The sequence below is a fragment of the Periophthalmus magnuspinnatus genome, chromosome 7, assembly GCF_009829125.3.
Source record: "Periophthalmus magnuspinnatus isolate fPerMag1 chromosome 7, fPerMag1.2.pri, whole genome shotgun sequence".
Taxonomy (NCBI): domain Eukaryota; kingdom Metazoa; phylum Chordata; class Actinopteri; order Gobiiformes; family Gobiidae; genus Periophthalmus; species Periophthalmus magnuspinnatus.
In genome coordinates, this window is record NC_047132.1 from 21162556 (window position 1) to 21185974 (window position 23419).

At 39.9% G+C, this 23419-nt stretch overlaps 1 protein-coding gene across 5 annotated transcripts in view; it reads right to left on the reverse strand.

The window, feature by feature from the left end:
• Positions 1 to 260: 260 nt before the first annotated feature.
• The window catches only part of agrn (agrin), a 362945-nt gene continuing 339786 nt past the window's right edge, over positions 261 to 23419 (reverse strand). For 3 of the 5 annotated variants that reach the window (XM_055222859.1, XM_055222857.1, XM_033968809.2), the window contains 7 exons: positions 21805 to 21816; positions 20185 to 20301; positions 18093 to 18276; positions 16998 to 17085; positions 9644 to 9868; positions 7212 to 7315; positions 261 to 2356 (listed from right to left, as the gene is read on the reverse strand). In XM_055222859.1, coding sequence (XP_055078834.1) covers positions 2196 to 2356; positions 7212 to 7315; positions 9644 to 9868; positions 16998 to 17085; positions 18093 to 18276; positions 20185 to 20301; positions 21805 to 21816 — 891 coding nt within the window. In that variant the 3' untranslated portion in view covers positions 261 to 2195. The remainder of the gene's footprint in view (positions 2357 to 7211; positions 7316 to 9643; positions 9869 to 16997; positions 17086 to 18092; positions 18277 to 20184; positions 20302 to 21804; positions 21817 to 23419) is intronic. The other 2 variants (XM_055222858.1, XM_033968810.2) reach the window with 1 other exon arrangement.

Genomic DNA, 23419 nt, shown 5'->3' on the forward strand with positions numbered 1-23419 from the left:
ATTTGTTGAATCTTTTGTGAGTACACAGCGCTGGAGTTTACCTTCTACATGCAACATGGCAATGCCACACTAACATTAAACTTTCATAATGTCCCGCGGGCCACAAAATATTGTCTCGCGGGCCACAATTGGCCCCCGGGCCGCGAGTTTGAGACCCCTGGTCTAGACACTGATCCTTATAAACCAAACAGCTCCTTTGACATTGTTATGGCAGAATTCACCGAGAATATACAGAATTAAGACTACAGACTACAGTGCGGTCCATTTGGTCGACATTTTATTTCAATGGTGGTAGGAACACAAGACAAAGGTCATAAAGTTAGTAATGTTCAGGTCATGCCACTTTTACTGGAGCGCAGGCCAATGAGGAGGCAGCGCAGTGGACAGTAGTTTACAGATGGAGGTATAACCCACATGAGACATAAATAACAGAACAGACTCCCAAAAACAGTAAATACAGGATTCTTTTTGTAGAAAACCAGGTGCAACGCTTTGTCTCCTGGAATTTTGTGTGTATGTTTGCAGTTACTAATTCATTATAACATGGTGGGGATGAGGCTAATATGCTGGCTATAGTAGAAAGATATGATCTATGTCGCCTGTTCAGTTAAGGCGACTGGTTTAAGGCAATTAAAAGGTTTCACCCTAAATTTCTATTGTTCTATATAGGATGTATTTACTACCACCAGAATGGGAAAATTCAAAATATAATTTCTAAGAGAGTGCTAGAGTTTTTAATGTGTTTGATTTCTGCTCATAGTTTGATAATACACAACAATGTTATAGCTTTAGCGCTATCCCTTCCCCGATTACACATCACTGTGAGAAGACAGACATGTTCCAGTGTATCTTACTAAAAAACAAAACATAAACCTCCACAGACCACACATTTTGCTAAATTTACATTTAAAAATTGCAGGGCTGTACAAAAGAAAGGATGTCGGGAGAAAAATAATCCACAAAACAATAATGATTTTGAATATTGCCAAGGATTTCATATCAAAACCAAAGTCTTTGAGCTGTCAGAGCTTATTGCAGAGACAGCTTGCATCAGTTCAGCAAATGTAGAGGATACAAACCCATGCGGTAGGTAGGTAAGTAAGTAGTATGTTAGTCAACTGTATTGTAGGGTTATGCGCTCTGTTAGAATAGGCTGTTATGGCTTCGAAATACCAGTCTCTTTAGAATTGATCAACAGCCCGAGTAGTTGGAATGCAGAAACAGGACGGTCCCGAGAAGAAGAGGAGCTTAGTCCGTGATGTCCCTTTGAGCTTTCCTCCTGCTTTCAGCGCCCCCTTAAGGTCACACGCGGTAACACCCTCATCCTGCAAACCTTCCCAACTAAACACTAGAAACATTTGTTGAATCACGAAAATTAAAGAGGTTTTTAAAAAATTCCACAGTGACTTTTTTATATATTTTTTTCCAGTAAAAAGAACCCAAATTGCAGAAGTGCATGCATCTATAGTGGTCATCACCTGCTGATTGTAAAACAGAACACACAATAGTACAGGAGAAGAAGCCATCATACATATTCACAGTTCCTGGTATTATAATATACTCTATATTTAGACATTTATTCATGACGTGATGAAGATGGATTGCTCCCTCTTTGTTAGTCATATTTCAAAACTAAATCCTCTGATAGGTTTGAGAGGAGAGCTGGAATTATTATCTTTTGATGATGTGGCATTGATGTCGTCAGGTGCTTTTCTCTCTGTAGCAGCTTGACTGTCCCATGGATATATTATGAACACAGTGTGGTAGAGTCCGCCTGTGTCCAGATCAGGGAGGAGGAGAGGGGGAATGTACGTATGTTGCCTGGCTATACTCGTGGAAGGCCATGCTTGGAGGGAATGTGGACGATAAATATGGCACCAAGACAAGGCTAGTAACCGGGAATAGTCAGCGCCGTCCACCAGTGTTCAAGTAACCAGCAAAAAAGACAAAAAACAAAAAAGCAGGCTTGAAAAAAAAATGTCGGGTTTCAAAGAGCTGCCTGCTTTAGGGCTGAAAAAAAATATTAATGGAAAAAATATATATCAAACAAAAAATCTTCCCATATAAAACGCAATGAAAAGTATACAAAAATAGAAATAATTACAGCAGGAGACCGGGCGCTATGGGGGGAGAAGAGGAGAGTGGGAGCTTGAATTTGTCACTGGTTTCTCTCATTGTTTTGTCTCTGTAGGGACTTATTTGGCGGCAGAACAGTGTAGTATCTGGGGACTGTTCAGGGCATCCTCCACCAGGTGGAGCTCTACTCCATCTACCACCACATCCTTGATACAGCCCACAAAACCAGTGCTGTAGGCTTTGGGCAGGCGCCGAGCAACAGACAGCTCCTCCAGACCTCCTGCAACACACACATACAGACAGGTTAGCATAGAGAGCACAGACAATATACGAGATAGGGGTTAGGGTTGGGTTATGGACATTGGTCTGTTGCTGTACTATAAATCTACAGTACAAATAGTAGTAATCTGTGTTATTGCTGCATTCGTGTCGTCCTTGGGAACTCAGAATTCCAAGACGAGATGTTGGTTGCGACTTGTTGCCCTTTCTTTGTAAGGATTTTGATATTAGCCATATATTAGTCATTGAGTCTGCTTATTAACAGAGTTTTAATAGAGCTGACCAGTATTAGTACCTGTTAGCCTTTTCAAAAGCTATGTTAATTGTTTACTTTAGCTAGTTACAGTTGCATTGGTAATTAATTAAACAGTTATACGGACACATTTTCCTTTACTAAACCTGCAAATGTAGTAATGTAAAAGAGTTCAAATTTGTAAGATAAATGAACAAATCAACTGATTTTGGTCTGTCTCCACAGCAGGTAATGTCAGGTCTGGAAGTCATGCAGAAGGTTTTAACCCAAGTTCATGAGTTGTTTTTTCTAACTTGTGTGAACATTCATGTGCATTTTTCAATTTGGAAAAACATAAATATATTCCTGAGTTCCAGAGGACAACAGCAGATTGACTATTTTCTCAGTATGTGGTCTTTCCATTTTAAGGAAGGCATATTATGTGACATTTTGTATCTGAGTTGTAATTTTTCAAATAACCCTAAGTACAGGGTGGGTGGGGATAGGGGCAGGTGAACAACATGTATGAATCAATCTGAATTCAGCTTTCAGTAAGATGAGGATGAGGAAACACCATTATAAGATTAAATGCTAATTTATTAGATTTTGTGTAATATGTTCCCTTTAAAGTGAAACTATCGCGAAAAATCATAACAGATCCATAATCACGATAGGCCTCTGTTGTGAAGATGTTTACGTCGATGTCAGCTCCCATTGGGCACCGCAGTTTTCTAATGCGCAAGCTAGTGGACTAGTTTTTTTTATTACCTTGTTTTAAATATTATTATTAGACATATTATTATTGTATTTTGATTTAAATAAAATGTCCATAATGATAAATTATAATTATATAGCAGACACAAGCACAATATATCTTCTTAAACTACATATGCCTGCCTTTAGATGTTATGTTAAAAGTATGAAAAGAGGCTCTCAAGCTCTTTCAAAAACACTCCATAAGACAAGTCTTTACTTTGCAATTTTTAACCTGCGTAGTGCAATTATTTCAGCAGCAGAGCCTTAGCTACAGAAGGAGGAAGAAACATCCCGAAAAAAAAAGTTTGCAGCACCTAAGTTATAATTGCTCACTTCTACTCTGAAGATCACGCTTGGCTTCATATGACTCAGTTTATTCCCACAACACCTTCTCCTTTTATTTGACTCTTTTAGTTTGGTTATAATTAGTGCTGGAGCTATTGCTGACATCACGCTGAGACTGGCACAGAGCTGGCTGCACTACTGACAACATGAAAGCTATAGCGCGTATGGATTCACACTAAACATTGACACAGAGCTCCTCTCCTCCACACAACTTAAAGGAGTGAGTGCGGTACATTTAACTTCAAAGCCAGGAATAGTTTTACAATTTATTCTACCAAGAGCGCTATAAACGGCTACGTAAGACAGACTTTGTCAACTGTATCCTTGATGACAGCTGATGCACATGACAGCATCCCGCTTTATTTCTCAACTTCAAAACAGGCTAAGTTAATGCAGATGGCTACGGAAACATAGCAGCTTTTAATTTGACAAGCTGGTATAGTGGTGTGTGGGGTGATTAATAACAAATGTGCTCATTAGATTTCATTTATTTCCAGGTGGGAAGCCGGTGGCTGTCAGTGACTTCAGCTGACTGTCAGGCATGCAGGAGATATTTCCCCACGGTCTCATTGCTGAAGCGGATACTATATATTACTCTCTTCCAGTATGTGAGGGTGTCTGTATAAATATATTTATTATGCCACAATTAGAATAGATATCTGATTGAAAGCGAACCAACATAGGCACTAGTCCAATAATCTAAAGAATGTAATAACAGCTTATATTTTGATTGGGGAATAATTACAACTATAAGAACATTGACTTATACAATATATCAGTTTGCTAGTTTCTTTGCCTACATTTATCACAACAGCACAGTCCATTTAAATGCAACCCACATCAAACTGCAGTTATTACATGTTCTAAATCATACGTCTTTGAAATTGGACAGTGAACATAGTACTAAAAGTACAGAGTAACAGTATAATTTTGACAATATGATATTTTTAATAGTAAGTTCAAAGATTCCAAAAACGCATTTTGGCCTAAGAGTCATTACCATACAAACCTCCCCACATAGTTGCCAGATTTAGAGAGAAAACAAGTGACCGAGCCTTTGAAAAAAGTCCAAAACAAGTGATCTGAGCTGTACAAAAATAAGAAAGTCATGGGTGCCCTGATGATATGCACATAGTTTTAATCACATATTTAGCATAACATAATTAACATCTTCAAATTGTTATGTTTCCATTTCAGTCATTTTTGGGTCTTTTAACTAAAATTGCCAAAAGGGAATTGATTATGACATAACATTTTCTCTCTGGCGCAAGCATGCATCCCACAATTTGCAAACAACTTACAAAAAAGTTGCTCTAAAGAAACAGACTTGGCAAATACGATTCCCTACACTGAACTTTTAGATTCTTTTGAGGCCCCAGATCTCAAAAAGCAACCAACCTTCTATGTGGATGTTGTCAGTGACAGAATTTTTGAGTTTAGAACAATTAACTGTGCTTGTTGTTGAGCCCTGATAATTGACTGCACTTATTAGGAGCCTGTTTGGACTTCTCCTCTGACTTCAAAGACGGTTATAAACTTGTCTCACCATTTTTCTCTTGACTTTGTTGCTCTTCTTTCCTCCATGTTGCTTCATTTTTTGACCTAATGGCTGTCTGCTGCCTGGCTCCTTTTGAAGATGCTTTGTGCTCGAGTTTTCCGGCCCGGCTAGTCATTAGTGTCTTTCTTAATGTGTCACTTTGAAAATTCTATTCAGCTTTTAACAGGTTTTCGTGAGAGCTTGACCCGAACCCGAACACTTTCTTTTCATATTTTTGTTTGGAGTTTTTACTCTTTAATCTTTGTGACCGTGGGAGCTAAAAGGAACCAATCTGTACAATTAAAATGGCCAACTTCAAAACAACATCTGACAAGTTTTGAAAAAAAGTATTTGATATATTACTGGAGATGATAATCATGAAACTCATGAAAGTTTGATCATAATACTTTTTACAACTATTGATACTCCTACTACTACAGCTACTCCAATCGCTACTATGACAACTGTTGTCATTTGCACTACTAAATAGGGCTACTCGGTGTATTATATTTTAACAACAGCATTAGTAGTATGAGTTTCTAATTCGGATAAGGAGAGATACTAGTAAAGACTCCCCATATATTTATGTAGTAGAGATATTTCTGACAATTATGCTCAAGTAAAACTATTTTATGAGAATCTATTACTTGTAGATCTGAATATAGTTATTTTCTGTTAATTGTGTGCTAAAAATTTAAATGTAATAAGAAGATGATAGGTAGATATCAGATCCTTTATTACACAACATTGATTCGTGTGAGCATTAAGCCATGTTATAATGTTGTTATCTCATTAAAAACATACCCAAGTTGTGTTTTGTTTCATTCACACATGTTTGAGTGATCTTTTATTATTAGTCTGTCTACATCTCCAAAGCTCAAAATGTTCTGTCCACCTTGTGAAGTCATGTAGCGGTAATTTTCAAGTTAGCAGCTACTTTTACCTTTAGTTCAATCTTGATTGGCAATTCCATGGCTGTAATCATCCAAAAGTAAAGGTATATGGGATTTAAAAACACAGTGAAGCACTTCCTGTATTATTATGTGACATCACAAGGTGGAACAGGGTGTTTTCTGTTTGAGAGAAGAACTAAGAATCCTAGTAATGCAAGGTTTGTGTTTTAAAAATGTGTGACAGAAACACAACTCCAGGTATGTTTTTGATGATGAAACAACATTATAACATAGATAAGAAAATACCATAATATAGACCCTTTAAAGTCCCCAGAAAGGACTTATACAAATGGTGCATTGACTTTTTTAAAAATCCAATATTTTTAGCTGTATAGAAAAGAACAGACTTCTGTCCTGAAAATGTTGGGTCCCGCTGTGCTGTGTGTGTTCCTCTGAGCCAAATTGAAGTGGAAACAGATAAGGGGCAGACACTGGTCATATGGAGAGAAGGCTTGTGCAGTTTGTCAGATAGACTTTCCCTCCTCTACATAATACCTGAATGGTCCCAGACACTTTTTCAAACTACTGCAGTGCTGTGACTTCCTTATCCTCTGCATTACACTCGAGGAGTCACATTTGCTCTTCCCAACTCCAAACTTTTTCTTGCACAAAACTTAGCTTTGTTCATTTTTAACGTGTTTACAGTGCGTTATTTCTGCAGTGTTTTCACTATTGAAGCACTCTAGACAATATACTGAACTTGACAGAGATGTAAACAACTTCTGCTGAGCCTCTTCGCTAAATGGAAACCAACATAGAAAATAATCTAGTCCGTAAACGTCTATAAACTTGATATTAATCTAAAGATACCACCTATAAGAGAGTTTATAAATTATTCCACTCCGCAAATGATGGGATTGTATGGAGTTTCAAATGTCCAAAAAGTAAAACGAGGTATTTTTCTTTATTTTTTTATTTTCTGATTGATAGACTCACCTTACTCCACTGGCAAAATGCTCTTTTACAGACCGAGAGTAAACGCTGAGTGACATTATAAAACGTATAAAACATGTCACGGTATATAGACACATACCCAGCCAAAGTGCTCCGTCGGTGTCCAGTTGCGTTGCTGCCAGCGGTGACGACCCTGTTACGGGAGCTTCATTGCCCACCTGTAGCGACCCATCTCTGAGCGCTCTGAGAAAGAGAAAGCAGACATACACTTTTGACACACTGTAATGCATATTCACAGTCAAAAGCTTTAAATGGCACTTTGGGTTAATCGGAGCCATCACAACGACTCCCATAACTGCCTTTGCCAAACGCCTTTCTAAACGCACCCTTCTAATAGATCTTTGCACTCATCATTAGCTAAGAATAGTGACGACTGCTTAATTTGAATGTGCGAGAACAGAATCCAGCCGAGAGCGCCATTAAAGGCTAAGCGAGCACATTGTCCCATTTACACCTACATCAATTAAGCCTTCGCCATGTTGTCTTCGTAAGCGCCTACTGCAGATGTGTGTGTTACCCAGCTCTTCTCAGATCGATTATCCTCCCTTACGTGATGAAACCTAATCTAATTATCCCCCGTACTCCCATTCACACTCCCTGACACAAATGTGGGGTGGCGATAAGGCTGACGTGACGCACGAGGAGGTAAATGGGTCGTTTTCAAAAGTTCACCAGTGAATTTGAGCCTAATGAGCAGATCCATTAGTGTGACATCAACAAAAGACTTAAACCTTAGCTAATGCTACAGTTCAATCTGTTCCTATTTGAAAGACACTTACAAAGATTAAGCTAAAATAGTTGTATTTAAAAAAATCTTTCAACAGCTCACTCCTCAGAGCAGAGGACCATCCTAAGTTGTCCTTCCTCTGACAACTAGATATACCTGTATTGTAGCTGTTCTGGAAAATACAGATGAAGTGACATGCCCAAGGACACAACAACAATTTCATTAAGGGTACCATTAACTTACTAGTGATACTGGAGTATAAGTGTTTGATTGGTGGGAGTGGGAGTGACGATCTTCATAGAAATGTTAGTTCTTTTGCTGAGATGTTCAACAGTAAGCTATTTATTTAACGAAGTTCTTATTGCTCAAAAACTTGAAAAATACTTTAAATTGAGTCACATTTCCACTATAACTTGGTCTTGTGGCATTCAGTGCTGGTCTGGTTGAGATTGATAAGTTAATGCCATACTTCGGAGCATCTTATAAAGCAATAGCATCTCTATGGAGACAAGCAGGTAGGTAGATAGCAGACCATATACAAGAAAACTTGCATTAATTAAAGATATTTAAAGGCTATGCAACAGAAATAACCTTATGGGCCAGCTATGTTAAATGTAAGCACCTGTGTAATGTTGTAGTCATGGTGATGTTGGAGGAGAAGGGGATTGGGTGTCAAAGCACTAATATGACGATGAATATGAATGTTCCTCTTCTATATGTGTGGATTATAGAATATTATTACGCCTTGCCTCTTAAACATTAGACACATGTATGGTGTTAAATCCTGAATACATGTTGGAAGTAGCACCATTACCGCGTTATTTATATCTGCTGTGTGACCTGCTTTCCTAATGTGCCATTTAATGCTAAGGCGCTCAAACATGTTCCTCCTTTTGAACATGTATTAATGCATCTAAACGATCCGATGTGCTGTGCGTCATGGTCATGCATGAGCAGCCATAAAAAAATAACCTTTATGTGAAACTAATAACCATCTGAGAGCGGGGTGTACACCGGCAGCCGATTTATGCTGCAGATCACACACATACGGTATATAATAGGTTTGGTTCATGTGGCATTATAGTATTCTAAAGAGCCAATAGTTTTAAGGTTGAGAGGAGGTTTGAATTTCATGGAAGAATTGTCTGGCTAAATGTCATATTGCAGGCGTTTCAGCCTTAGTTTATGGTTTATATCTCACCCTGTTCTGGACATCCAAAACAGAAACTGTCATAACGTTGAAAATATCTGTCTGCACTAAAGAACTAAGGTGAATAGTATTGGGTTTCTATGCTAATAATAATAATACATCGGTTTTATATAGCACTTGTCACGGCAACTCAAAGACGCTTCACAATAGTTTAACTCAAAACAAGGACAGGACAAAAAAGAACAAGTAATGAGGAAGCCGTCCAGAGAGTTGGGGCAGCGATGGCAAAGGCTATTTTCATGGAGACCAATCCTAAGCTTAACCATAGTCACAACTTGAGAAACCATGTCTGAACTTTACATTATGTTGTTAATGTAATAATAAAGGATGTAGGTTATGGGGACCTAATTTTTATCTCCATATAGAAGGCTGGTGTGTGTATAGATTTGGGTTCCTGCAATGTGATTAATACCTCCCTCACACAATTTGCTGTCAATTTAAAGGACTAGTCTATATTAATATGACAAGTTTGTGATTCCAACCACTTTCCACTTTCTGTTTTTCTATATCACCCAGATATATAGGTTTCTTCCCTCCATCTATGATTAAAATAGTAATGAAGTAGTGGGCTCACCTGCTGGCCTTGATGCGTATCCAGCGGTTGGTGTCCACACGCACAGAGGAGCGTAGCACCACTGGCTTGGAGCCCAGGTCATAGGTCATCTGTACATGGCCATCCACTATTGCCAGGGCGATATAATCCGAGCGCTCCACGCCTTTCCCGCTCCACAGAACCAAACCCTGGGTGGCCTCGGTCCTCAGGCTCAGCTCAAACTTGTTCACCAGCAGGGCCTTCTCACTACACGGGCAGGACAGAAAAAGAGTTTGAATCTACAACAATTCTCCAGGACCAAAGAACTCTCTCTCCACAGATGGAAATAATTCACAATGTAGCTTTAGTTAGTATGTATCATATGTAGTTGTGTAATGTGTTTGAGTGATATTTAGTGTGCTGCACTGAATCAAAGCTGTCATATATGGATCAGTTTGCATACAAAAGGATTAGAGGTCAGTTCTATGTTTTTGCGAGCAGTGGAAACATGGGGCCATTTCTTTAATGACTATATTTGGCCAATGGCATAAATTGTATGTACCAAGGACACCTCCATCTCAGTCCTTGTTATGTGAAATTATTATACTCCCTATAGAGACACTTGAAACACGTTTTAAACAAGTCTTCAAAGTATTTGAAAAAAAACAACAACAATCTATCTGTAACATATTCAGTAGATACAACTTACATTTTAGCAATATGATTCTTTATTCTGAAATGCAGCTGCTCTCCCTCCTTTAAGAGGCTTCTTTCAAATATGATCAGAGCAAAAGACTAAAACATCTCGGTCGTCTTGAAGTTCTGACCTGACCATTCCCTTTAAACGCACTGTGATGGCTTTTCTCATATACAGCAACAGAAAACTGGAACACACTTCCAGCTGACCTTAAACTTTGCATTTTAAAGGAAATAGTCTTCATGAATTGTGATTATTTTAAATGCTTAATGATGAACTGGACCATAGGATTATATCTTCTGTCTTTACCTGGTCAAGGACTGCAGATGGAAAGTCACTTGTAGCTAAACTGTGCACAGTGCAGTAATCTCTGCACTCTCCTTGTTTGAAATAAATTAATAAATACAATGGATAAAACTGCCAGTGTTCATTCAAGTCATGCGTCAATTGTAGGGAGTATTATAACCACTGATGACAGAAGTTAGATAAAGCTGTCTGCAGCAAAATGTCAACAAGGACTGAACTGGAGGTATCCTTGTAACAATAACGCAATTTCCCTATCAAATATTGAGCTTAAGAAATAGTCTATGATAGAATGGAAGTCATTTGGGCTGAATCTGGCTGTTAGCAGAGTTCAGTAATAGTGGGGGGTGTTTCGCTGTTAGTCTCTTCTGTCCCGCTGATCCTGAACGCCTCGCTGCTTCCTCTGCATGTCTTTGGGCTTCTGTTTGATCTGGTTGTCTTGACGTCTACAGCTGAGAGGAGGGTGGATTTTGGGAGCTAACCCAGGGAGAGGCGAGGTTAGTGTGACTGCTCTGTCTGTGTGATGTGTCTCTGAATACAAATTCCCGAGAGAGATAGGGAAATGCAGGCAAACACACCCCTGCACATCTCACCTCTGTGCACCAGGGGATTAGCAAAGTTCCATAATATACATTTTTTGTCTGTGCATATTTAATAAGTCAAGTAAACAACATCAGCTCAAGGCAATGGGAGAAGTTTGCCTTCACAGCTTTGTGCCAAACGTCCTTGAGTTGAAATTCTACTTTAAGCTAATCTTACAACCGATTATAATTTCTTTCCACATTTCTTTGTAATTTGCCAGGCATAAAAAATGGCTTTTCAGGTGCACTGTGTAACTTTTCTGGTGGTACCTGTTTGTCACTATGGATACAGTATGTAGCTTTGTCTAGAATGTTATACAGTATTACATCGCACTTATAGAGACAGATGTTTAATGTGGAGCATTCTAGGCAAACCAATAACATCCATGGAGACAAGCAAGTACTGATCAGAAAGTTACACAATGAACTTAAAGGATACATTTAGACATTTAGTTAGAAATTACATTACACATATAGACTCTTGCATGTGCGTTACAGGTGCCATTAACTAGCTCTGTATAATGAAGCATCTGTTAAAACTATGCGTTTTATCACAGGCTTGGTCTGAGAATGGGCCTGAAGCAATTCACTGCCCAAGGTCAGAGTTTAAGTGGCCTGCAGCCTGCATCTCAGCATCTATTATTTATGACACATTTATATGGCCAGATAGAATTATTCAGTTATAGTGGAGGGTAATACTTCCTCTCATACAGAGCTTATGAAGATTTCACAGTTAAAATATGAAATATGGCCCGATGACCTGCTTATTTCTGCTGCCCTAATACAATTTTAAACACTGAATACATTTCCAGTTGAAAAGGAAGGTTTGGAAAAAGTCCTAGATAACTGTAAATCTATATGCTGGATAAAATCGCCAAAAGCGTTTTAATAAAGTCTTCTCAAATTTCTGCCATACAGCTCAGACCAGCAAACTTCTCCCAAAACAACACATTTTGCATATTTTACTCTAGATGATCTTGAAAACTGCCAGTGTTACCGTGGCAACATATTAGGATGAAGTGGCATTGTTAGTGCGTGCAGTGTGCATTAAAGTATCTACAGTATAGACATCTGTGCCCCTGAAAGCACTTCTGCCATCTACTCGACACAGGGAAAGACATACAACACAAAACAAGGACACGAGACAGGACAAAGGAGTACAAACAGAGATCATCATGGGAGGACAGGCAGGACAGGAGTGGGCTGGTGGGGCTGTGAGAACTACTATGTGGCTGTCCCAGTGGATAAAAAGAGAATCAATGAAATGAAATGTAAGTTGATTTTGTTCTGGCCTCAGGCTGGCTGACTCTTGGACAACAATACAACCGCCTCGTCTCAGCAAAATGGGTATTCCACAATCAAATATGATTTTCTAAAATATGATTAGGCTGGAAACTTGGTCCCCCTTCATTAAGTAAATGTGCTGAGGCCAACAGGAAAAAGTATGGTATAGTAAGAACATCAGAAAGAAGACAAGTGAAAAAAAGGTGTAGTGAATCTCCTCCTGGCACAGACCTTACACAGGGACCTATAAATCTCCATGAGAGCGGCCTGTCACTGATAAGGTCAGGATTATTAAAAGTGCTGCATCTGTTATAAATACAACAGCTCTAGAGCAGAGTGGTTCAAATCATGAAACACAAGTGATGCCAGAGATTACTGTTGTTGCTCTCAGGTGCAATATTTGATCTAAGAAAACGTTTTGATGAACAATAAGTTCTATTTTTTTCTTACTAAAACCGAGTCAAAGAAGGCTTCCCACAAAAGTATAAAAAGTGCGCTACAGTGTGCACTCACTTTCTTCTTATAAAGATGGGCAGCCATTTTGCACAATGAAAAAGTCCTGCTTGCCTTTCATTGAAAATGAAAGTGTTTTTTAAACCTGGTCAATGTATGGTACTAGGTTTGATGAATACATGTTGTGCTTCTCTTCAGCTCTAGGTGGCAGTAGTGCTTAGATTTAGTGTTACACAAACCAGTGCCTGTATTATTAAGAGCAACATGAGCAGAGGCTATTTGGATTTAGGGAAGTGTGTCTCAATAATGGCCACAATGTGCTCCCAGTGGAGAATATGGCTCTGTGAGGGCCAGGCCTGAGCTGCCAGGAGAGAGGAGAGGTGAGAGAGGAGAGGTGATGGAGGAGAGGATGAGAGCACTGACAGACTTACCTCTGGTCGGAGGGGTTCTCCAGAGATTCAGGGCTTAGGGGAGGAAGCAGGGTAGGAGTCAACGACATGCAAGAGCACAGAGGACAGGGGGGCGTGAGGGTGGGGCTTCAGTATTGAGCAAGTCAACAGTTCAGAACAATGCTTTTGAGAAAGTCCAGTCTTTTGTCATTGGGAAATATAAGCGGTATGTACAGAAGAGGTTTGTTGAACGGACTTACAACTGTGTGCTCCACCTTAAAGAGCAAATCTCACACGGTCACTAATGCAATCCTTCATGTGGGCGGGCAGCCCCCTCCACATGCAGTGAAGTAATTAGGACTTTTATGGTTTCGTGTACAATGAGATGTAATTGTAATGTTGGAACATTCCCATAGAGCGCTTGAGGTAAGCCCCAGTATGTTATCTGAATAGCTTTATTTGATTAAATTATAAAAAACATATTAATTCCCCAGGAGGAAATTTTTAATACACGTAAAGCTATTTTCTCATTTGCATTTGTCATTGGCTCTGGTGGTATTGCTTTGCCAATGGCAGCAGGCACAAATCAGGTACATTTTGCATTCCATTAGTTTACATTTCCATTCACTCTTTGAATGTTGCATTACAGAAAGCTGAATATGTTTTTTTTGTTGTAAACATACACATCTATCAACAAGTTTCTCTCTTTTCGAATCATGGCTCCACTTCATGGCAGAATGCTTGGGCATCATGCTTTCTTAAACAAGTGTCACACTATTAACAAGATTTAAGATTGTCCACAATGGGACAAGGGCTACTTAAAGTCAATGTGCAATTATTGGCCACTCTATGTATTAAAGCAGCTGACCGCCACAGTACAGCCTCAATTACCTTCTTGTGGTGAGTGAGAAAAATTGGTCAATTGTCAAAAAATGGGGTCAAGCAGCACATCGGTGCAGTGCCAGGGCCAGATCTGATTTGTGGCAGAAATAATGGGCTGTGAGCGCATCGACCTGGGCTTTCATCCACGCGAACAGGAGGTGATCAAATAGTGGCGCAAACATTAACCCAAGGTGAGTGCTGGCTAGTCATTGGCCTCAGCTGGGCCCTTAATGGCCTCTGGAGAAATGTATTCATCCCTTTAACTAAATCACAACAGAGAGGATCGATCGAGCAGTCGGGGGCCCGGCCAGTTCTTGCGTTTGCTTAGCTTCCCGCTCATCGTGACTCGTAGTAAATGTGACATCTATTAAACTTTTGACAGTCTGGCTCCAAGGCCCGCTGCTCCCTCCCGCTAAGTGAGATTGATGCCCTTGGCTACACACAACGTCCAGATCTCAATCGGAGGTCTAATCTACACAGGGAGACCAATGTGTGATTAACATGTCAGAGCAGCGCGCTACGGACGGCTGTGTAATTATTCACAATTACAGTGAGAGATCGGGCAGACTGACACCAAAATGTAGAGGGAAAACTCTCCTACGCCGCTGCTTTGTGGGATTTTGAAAAGAAGTTACTAATCGAGCTAATGAGCAGGAAAAGCTTTAATAACCAAGTCAGGGCTGAGGGCTTCCCTGTATACATATACTCTACACAATCTGGGTTAAATGTTTACTAGACACAATTACCCTTTACAAGTAGTTTGCTATCTACGCAGAAGTTAAGACTGTTAAACTTCTGAAAGCTGTAATTTTTTGTTATAAACACAGTATACTAATACCTCAGGAAACATGACTTAAGCATAACAAATTATAGCTGGTACTGTACAGTTTGACACTAGGATAAGTCTTGGCAGATAATTAAAAGTAATACACTCCTCATTCCTTATACAGCCTTGATTCTGACATGATAGAATCCAATCTCTTAATAGCCGTTAATACCTTCAAGACCCCAAAGGGACTATGCGTTCAACAGCGTACCGACTGGTTTTGTTTATAAACGGTTACAAGCATGCATAAAATATGAGACATTTTCTAGAAGAGCCTTTCCTCTGGGGCTGCAGCACAATGCTTATCATGCACACATTCATGCTTCCCTTTCACTCCGGAATCAACAGAACATCTAATGACTGGGGGAGAGAATGAGATCTGCCAAATTAAATTACGGATATGGAACTCGGGTGTTAAGTCGTACTCAAAATGATTTCAGAAAAAAGATACCAATGAAATTATGGTGGGAGAAGAGATGCGCTTAAATCTCACATAACGGGTTAACTGGAAACGATGGCTGGCTTTTAAAAGTGTTAGTGGGGCTTGAAGCTTATTAGCTGGGATTACTTACTCTGGGATCTCATTGTTCAGTTGGCTTGAGGGAAACAGCGAAGGACATTGACGTGAGACAGGACAAAACATGGACAACGAGGTAACATATAAGACAAGACAGACACACACTATAGCTCTTGAAAACTGTGAGAATGTTTTGAAGTGTGGAGTGCTTGTGTTAAGAGTCTATACATAAACCATATGCCTGATTTCTTTTTCAGGTGAGCCACATAAACATTCTGCTCGTGCCAAACCTGGAGGCGCTGATCCAAATGCATTGATGGATGGATGGGGAGAGCCGACTCATCAGCAGCCTAAAGCCACCGTTCCTTTGGAGTTGTTTTCACACACTCCAGAGACACTGGCATCATCGACGTTTCCTCTCAAATTGCAGGTGGCTTATCTTCAGAAAGAGCTGTGTTGGCCATGTTTACAGTGTAGGTAAAGAGGCCCAGATTGGTCTTTTTTCTGTTTGCCTGTGTGCCTATTACTCACCAGAAAGTAGCTGTTATAAATAGCTTAATTTGAGAGTTTTGAGTTGAAGTATTAATAACTTCAAATGAATACTAGAGACAGAGTAGTGATAGGGAGTAATAATATTGAGCTACATGACAAAATGAAAATAAATGGCATTTTTCTTTTGTGTATTGGGATTCATTTTATGGACTGGCACACTAGACACTCGCAAAGAGGAAATTGTTAAGAATCTTATGATAACTTTTACAGTCAACATGTAACACAGCCTATAATGAGTGCAAATATGTAGGTATATACAGATAAATCCAAACACTATTATATATTTTGTAGTTTAATGACAAGTGTACTTTGTATCTTTTTTGGTAGAGGGTCTGCTACCTACTTATCTCTGTGTAGATGTTCTTGATACGCCTAGAATGTTCAACAATGTGGCTTCTATCTATCTTCCAATTATTCAATCATACATGTTATATTGCTCAAAAATACCTTTATTGCTCAAAACTCTACAGATCTGATTTGTAACTTGGCGTGGCGTCACCTGCTTGCGTACATGGAAGCAGAAATTTTAAGCCATGCTCTGACACACTCAAGGCGAAGTGATAACATCTCTGTGGAGACCAGCAGGTGGCAAAACCTCAACCAGAAAAGTTACATGGTCCATCTTTAAAGAAATTCAATCTGTAACTGTAAACATGGCCGATCTAACTGTATGCAACTGTCCAGTGTCTGAGCTGGGAGTAAAGGATAAGTCCGGGGGCAGTGCTCTGATTATGTGGAGCATCTCTCTAATTAGTGAAACCATGTCATGAGTCAAGTACCACAGAAAGAGACAGAAGAGGGGTAGTCCACCCTACAGCTCTCTCATCCCACCATCTGAACGCACAGTCTGAGGGTTATTGGCCTAATAGAGCCAGATTTACTATAGGAGTGTGGGTGTGTCCTCTCCTTTACCTCTTAGTAACCGCGTTGTGGTACTCGATGAACGTTCGCCCGTCAAAGGCAATGGCCTCCGTCTCCCCGGCAGATTTCTCGTAGATGGCTGTAAGGGAGGGAGATTTTTCAGGGAATGAGATCATAGCGATCAATAAAAGAGGCTTGAGATAGCAAAGCTTGAGTGGAAATGGGGCGCCGAGCAAATGGGCCAGAGGTTTGTAGTTTTAATTAACGTGAAAGGGGTTGGGCCGCCACGCACAAGGTTAATGTAGGAGGCAGCAGTGGTGTAAGGATGAGTGATGTGGGACAGAGACTCTGTAGATGTCTGCAGATGATGAAAAAGACAGCCAACTCTCCTTTACAAAGAACATTTCATGAATATGTAAATCATGCATTTCGTCATTTTTACTACGGCCTCTTTAGTCTGAAATCAATTCATAACAGCAGTGGCACAGCGGAGACAGCACTCGTCCAGTACTTGTATTTTAGTGAGAGAGCCCAGAGGAAGCAGGTCTGTACAGTAGGCACACAAAGACTCTCTCAGTTCACCGGGAAGGCAAGCCAAGAACTAGACTTACATAAAGCACTGCTGACTCCTGTCCCACTTAACTCTGAACAAGCCAAGCACATTATCATATTAAAAGCCAGCCAGCTCAAATTGGCTGTGGACGTGACTGTTCCCATTTTTAAGGACAGATAGAGGAGCGGGTCTTTAGCCAGAGCTTAACTTTTCACTCTAAATATTAAATATCCAAACATGAACTGCAGAACTATTCAGAAATATTCTGGACAGTGTAAAGAATATGGTCTATGATTCATGAGGACCAGATAAGCTTATTTACTTTCTTAAAACTGAAGTCCTTGCACTAGTTATGTAGATACCTGGCTTGGCTTCATGCAATTTGGTAGAATATTTTTCAAATTGTGCAGGTAAACATTTTTTTTATCCAGCATTGCCAAATTTTAAAATGTATCCAGTTATTTAGCAACAATTTTGGTATTCAAAATTAAAACTGAAAATAACAGAGTAGAAAATCAATAAGAAAAGCTAATCAAACTTTTATAGACAAATTGTGTGTATAATTTAAGTAAAGTAAGCAGAGGTAGACTTACTGTTCTGGCAGCGGGCCCCGGAGAAGCCACTCAGACATACACACTCGTAAGCATCAAGCTGGGGGCTACAGCGGCCCCCGTTGTGGCAGGGCTCCTGGGAGCACGGGTGGTCCTGGAACATGGCTACATTACTGGAGCGGAGAGCATTCTCTTCTCGAAGGATAGGAGTCCCCATCAGAGTAATCTGCACATAGGGCAGGCGGTAAGGCTCAGTATGCAAGCAGTGACAATATAAAAAAGGATTTGAAATACACTAAAAAAATCTTTTCTACAGCATTTCTACAGTTCTGGTGATAATCCTAATCAAATCTGAAGGTCAGCAGTTTGGTACCAGCTCCAGCCAGTTCGTACTGCTGTTGTGTCCTCAGGCAAGAAACTTCACCTACACTGCAATGTCTACGTACGCCCTGTCCCAACCAAATAAACAAAGATTGATAATACAAGTTTGGGGTTATAAGTACTTATAGCCAATAATTCAGTGCTGTGGGGAGTGGAAGGTGAAGAGTGGTGTGGATGTGTCAGGTGTGATGGATGCTGTGTGATAAAAAGTACTATAGTAAGAATGAAGGCAAAGGTGAACAAGATGGCTGCTAGATCAACTGTGTTTTATAGTTTATAGAGAAAGAATAAGATGTTCTAGTGAATAGAATTTGAAATGACAAAGCATATTCAAGTGTGAAAGTCAAAATATAAGAAGACATAGTAAATACAGAAGCACTATGTAGGTATCTTGGATCATTGCAAAGCGTCTTCAGAATCTAACAAAATACATGTCATATATTAGCTCTCTTGGGTTTCCATAATCCATCATAATACATAGTAGAAAATAATTAGGACACCCTCACATCTCAAATTCTAATCACGCTTTGAACCCACCTTGATTGAAGCCTAAGCTTTTAACTGACTATAATGCCATCTCTTCTTAAATCCTCTTTTCTCAAAGCATTGATTATGTAAAGCCGTTATTTTTGGACCTTTCCTTCGACTTTTATCTTTCCATCCTTTGTTTTGTTATCTGATTTCATACCCTAGAACAAAACACTTAAGATTACCATGTTAATCGAAGTGGTTTGTTGTCTTGCTTTGTGCTTTCTTTGGAGGGTAATTATCTTAAGACACTCACAGGGTAATTTTGCAGATTTAGTAGTACATACTCTCATATTCTTCTTTATGTAAACATGTCAACATGCAAGAAAGAGAATAATACATGCATCGCAATAAATGCATAAAAATAAAAAACTAAGCACGGCTTCAAACCATTGTGCTCATAATGAACTAGTCCCTGTGGGCAGAGGCAGACAAACGCCACACTCTTGCTTTTGATTTGCTCTCAGCTGTCAGGGGAAACTTTGTAGGAGAGGACTAATGACAAGTTTGTGCAAACAGCAACATCCCGCCTTTCTTCTCTTGGTTTATTTTTGGCACGAAGAGATGAGCTTTTTGCTGGAAAGAAGAGGAAATAAAAAACCCTAGAAAGCTGTCATAGGGAGATGTGAGAATGGTGAAATGGAGGGGCATCAAATATATGTTCTATTAATAGGAAACAGTAATCCAGATAAGCTGTGCTACTGGTCAACACACTGACAACTCAATGTACTGGTCTTATGACAACTATTCACTCTCTTAAAGATGGTATTGGGGGGAGGTATTTATTATTTTGTTCATTGTAAACTGCAATATTGACTCTAAAGAGCTTAATAACAGAACAGGTCCAGTGACTTCATATTCAAAACTGAATTGTCTGGGTGACATTTTAAAAAATCTACACATATGACCTAAGAAAGTACAGGGTTGTGGGAGGAGACAGTAGGTAGGTGAAACCAAACTTTTTCTGAGCAACTATGTACAGGACACTCAAGGTTCTTTACAAGAAACCACTCACACATTCACATATACATTTAAACATCAGTGTATACAGTCACTGGATGCAAGGTGGTTTAGGTGCCTTGCCCAAGGACACAACGGCACAACTGGAGGAGACTGGGATTGAACAGGAGACCTCGGCAAGCTGACATATTGCCACCACATAATACTAAGAAGGCATATACAGATAGTGGATGCATTATTTCCCTTGTTTAAATGCAGTGTTTACCAGTTGGATGGTGCCCTTGAAGCCCTCAGTGAGCGCTGCACCTCGGGCCAGGCGGCTGTAGTCCGGAGCTCCTCCCACAAACAGAGACTCCTTTAGGTTCAGGTCCACGTGGAGGTTCTGACAGACAGCAACAGCATAAACAAATTATATGACAACAGTTTCATGTGCAGTTACACTTAATCAATAGACAGCTTCAACATATCATTTTTATGTAATGCATGAATTATAATTCTCCAAATAAGTAATGTATTAATACAATGCTATCAGATTCATTCAGTAATACACATATTTGCTGCATATTTTGCATCAGTTCTGCAGAGACTGGAGGCATAACATATTACAAATTAATTTTCCATGGTTCTGTATTCTTGTATTACAACCATATTCAAAGTAAGATTATATAACACTGGTTAAACAACAGCTGTTTTTATTTTTGTGAACAGACGTGTGCTCTTCTACATCCTCCTCTTAGTTGTAGAGTTGATGGATTCTTGTTAATAAGATAGAGTCTATAAGAGTGGCTGGTAATGATTTACGCATCACTAAAAAAGAACAGGGGCAGGCTGGAGTCAGGGTACAAGCGGCTCTTTACAGAAAACTGAAAATAATGGCCAATCATAAATAGTGACCTTTCGACTGTTTAGTACGTACACATTAAAAATAATTAATTTGCGTGGGAAAGGCAAGGAGTAGCAATCTTTTCAGCTAGACCTTTGGGACAATTGCTGTTGAGTTAGCAAGGTGCTGCTTGCTCATTTTGCCTCAAAGTGCAAGCCCACTTAAGAGGGAAGAAATTAATTATATCAAATTTATGTTGGGCAGTAATTGCCACAGGGCTTAAGTGGAGTTAATTGCTGTGAAAATGATGGAAAGGGTGAAATAAACAGGTTCTGTGCACAGATTAGAAGAGCAGAGGCAGCAGAGCAGGGCTCAGACCTGGGGCTGTGTCACTGCTCCAACAGAGACAGGCCAAGCAGGCCTGGGTCAAGACTCTGGACCCGACTGTGTTGTAGTCTCCGAACTCACACTTAGGTTCTCTTTAACAGTCTGCTAAATATCAGGCTCTGGGAGATGAGGTTTTACTAGGTGTGATCGTGTTATCACATGCAAACAGTTCTATATTATTGTGTTTAGTGCACTTTAAAGAGCTGCCTGTGTAGTTGTCTGTGTGGGTGACACAGTGACATCATAGGACGGTTCCAGTTGGTAGCGATAGTAAATGATAAAAGAACAGCTCGGATTGGCTTGGCACCTCCCACTGTGTCCTTCCTCTGCTGGGTCTGGGCCCCCTGGTACTCTGCACTCTCACTTTGAGCGTTGATTGGCAGGATACGCTCGCCTACACCAAGCTCATGAAGACGTCTTATTGTGGTGCAAAACAATGGCTGCCGTGAAGATGGCTTCTCCTTTCCTCCCACCTTCCCACCTTCTACCACCCACGCAGCAGATGGACTGAGGTGAAAGCCAAGCCACCATCCCATCACTCTCGGTCTTCTTGTGAAAATGTTCCTTGATGCTAACTCAGTTTTTTCTCTTTAATGTGCTTGTTGAGATGGGAGTGAGAGTGCACAGTGAACAACTGAAATATGGTGAAAGGTGTGACTGGGTCTGTCTCATTACCTTGCGTGATTTCTTATTTTCCAGACAGCACATCATAGAGAGGGGGAAAAATAGGGAGGCAGAGAGTTATTAGGGGAAGACTAGTAAGTGGCTGTGCACAGAGAGGCATGCAAAAGCACTCAATGTATTCACAAGAGCATTATCGATACAGCAGCGACAGTGGAGGAGTACATTAAATAAAAGAGGCTCATGCACTATACACTGAACTAGACAGTAAACAACATCTAGACTTGAGATGCACTAAAAACATGCATGAAGCAGATGGTGTCATTAACAGAGAACAAGGAAGAAGAAAGGCATGGCTGGTGACAGGCTGTGCAAAGTGCTTTTAGCTAAACCTCATTTGGAGATTTCCAGCAGCTTTCTTAATGTTAGACATATTTGAAACACAGTGATTTGACTTGGATAACCTCCAGATAAGGCTTCATACTGAGAGACATTCACACTGTTGTGATTTCTTATTGATGTTTTTGTGGCCATTGTTTAGGGCTGCAGAATATTTTGCGATCAAATCAAAATAGCAATTTAAGTGAGTGTATTTATCAAATTGCAAAAGCTGCAATTATTTACATAATGGAATGTCATCCGCAAATAACAAATTTTATAAGAAAACCATGTTGTACTTGTAGTCAAGACTTCTACAGACATGTTTGGAAAGTCACTGGAGTCTTATATAGTATTCTTATATAGTTTTCAGTAAATTTTTCTGTCTTAAATATTAAGGCTGTATCCTGTATCCCAAATCTAATTGCAATCGCAATTAGATTTCCCTCAAAATCATGCAGCCCTACCATTTTTTTTGCGGATGGTTGGAATATTACGTTGTCTTGCAAGGGGTGACTGAATTTGACAACTTGGTGCTTTTAAAAGGAAGAGCAGCTTGTGTTGATTAAACTTGTAGAAAGCTTGACTTCTTTACTTCCACTTTCTGTCTACTGGGAATAACTTCTGTCACCATGTGGCTCACCACCTGCGCACATGATTGCCCTCGGGATACACTGACGAATCAAGGCCAGCACAAGCTTTTCACCAGAACAGCTAGCTTGCATGCTTCACTCTTTTTTCAAACAGTTTATATTGAGTTTTGAGTATTTTGTGGAATAACTGATTGCCAAAAGAATATCTAAATGTGGCACTGTTTCTGTCATCTCAGTTACTGTAAATATATTGCACAGTTATTTGATAGCTGAGGGCTGACCAAGGCAGTACAATATTTTTTATTTGACTTTCAAATGCAGTCCATACTAACCCATATGCTAAAACTTTACTGAAAACACACCACTCCAACCACTCTCATATCCAAGCTTCATCTTAGCTCTATCTTCCATCATGGCGGTGTCTTTGATTTCCCCCAGCCTGCTCCCTCTGTGTCTGTAGATGTGACCACCTTTGATGTGATGCGGTTCAGGCAAGGCTGGCTCCTTCAAACTTCCCCTTATAGGCGACTGGAGTGGGGAGCATTAGCTGGCTCATCCCTGTCCCTCCAGACCCCTCCAACGCACTTGCCTCTCTTTGCTCTACTCTCTTAATAAGATTTTCTGCTTCTCTTGCTACAGCGAAGTACAATTACCATAAAGATGATGGGGCGGTGGGGGAGGGTTGAAATGCGGAGATA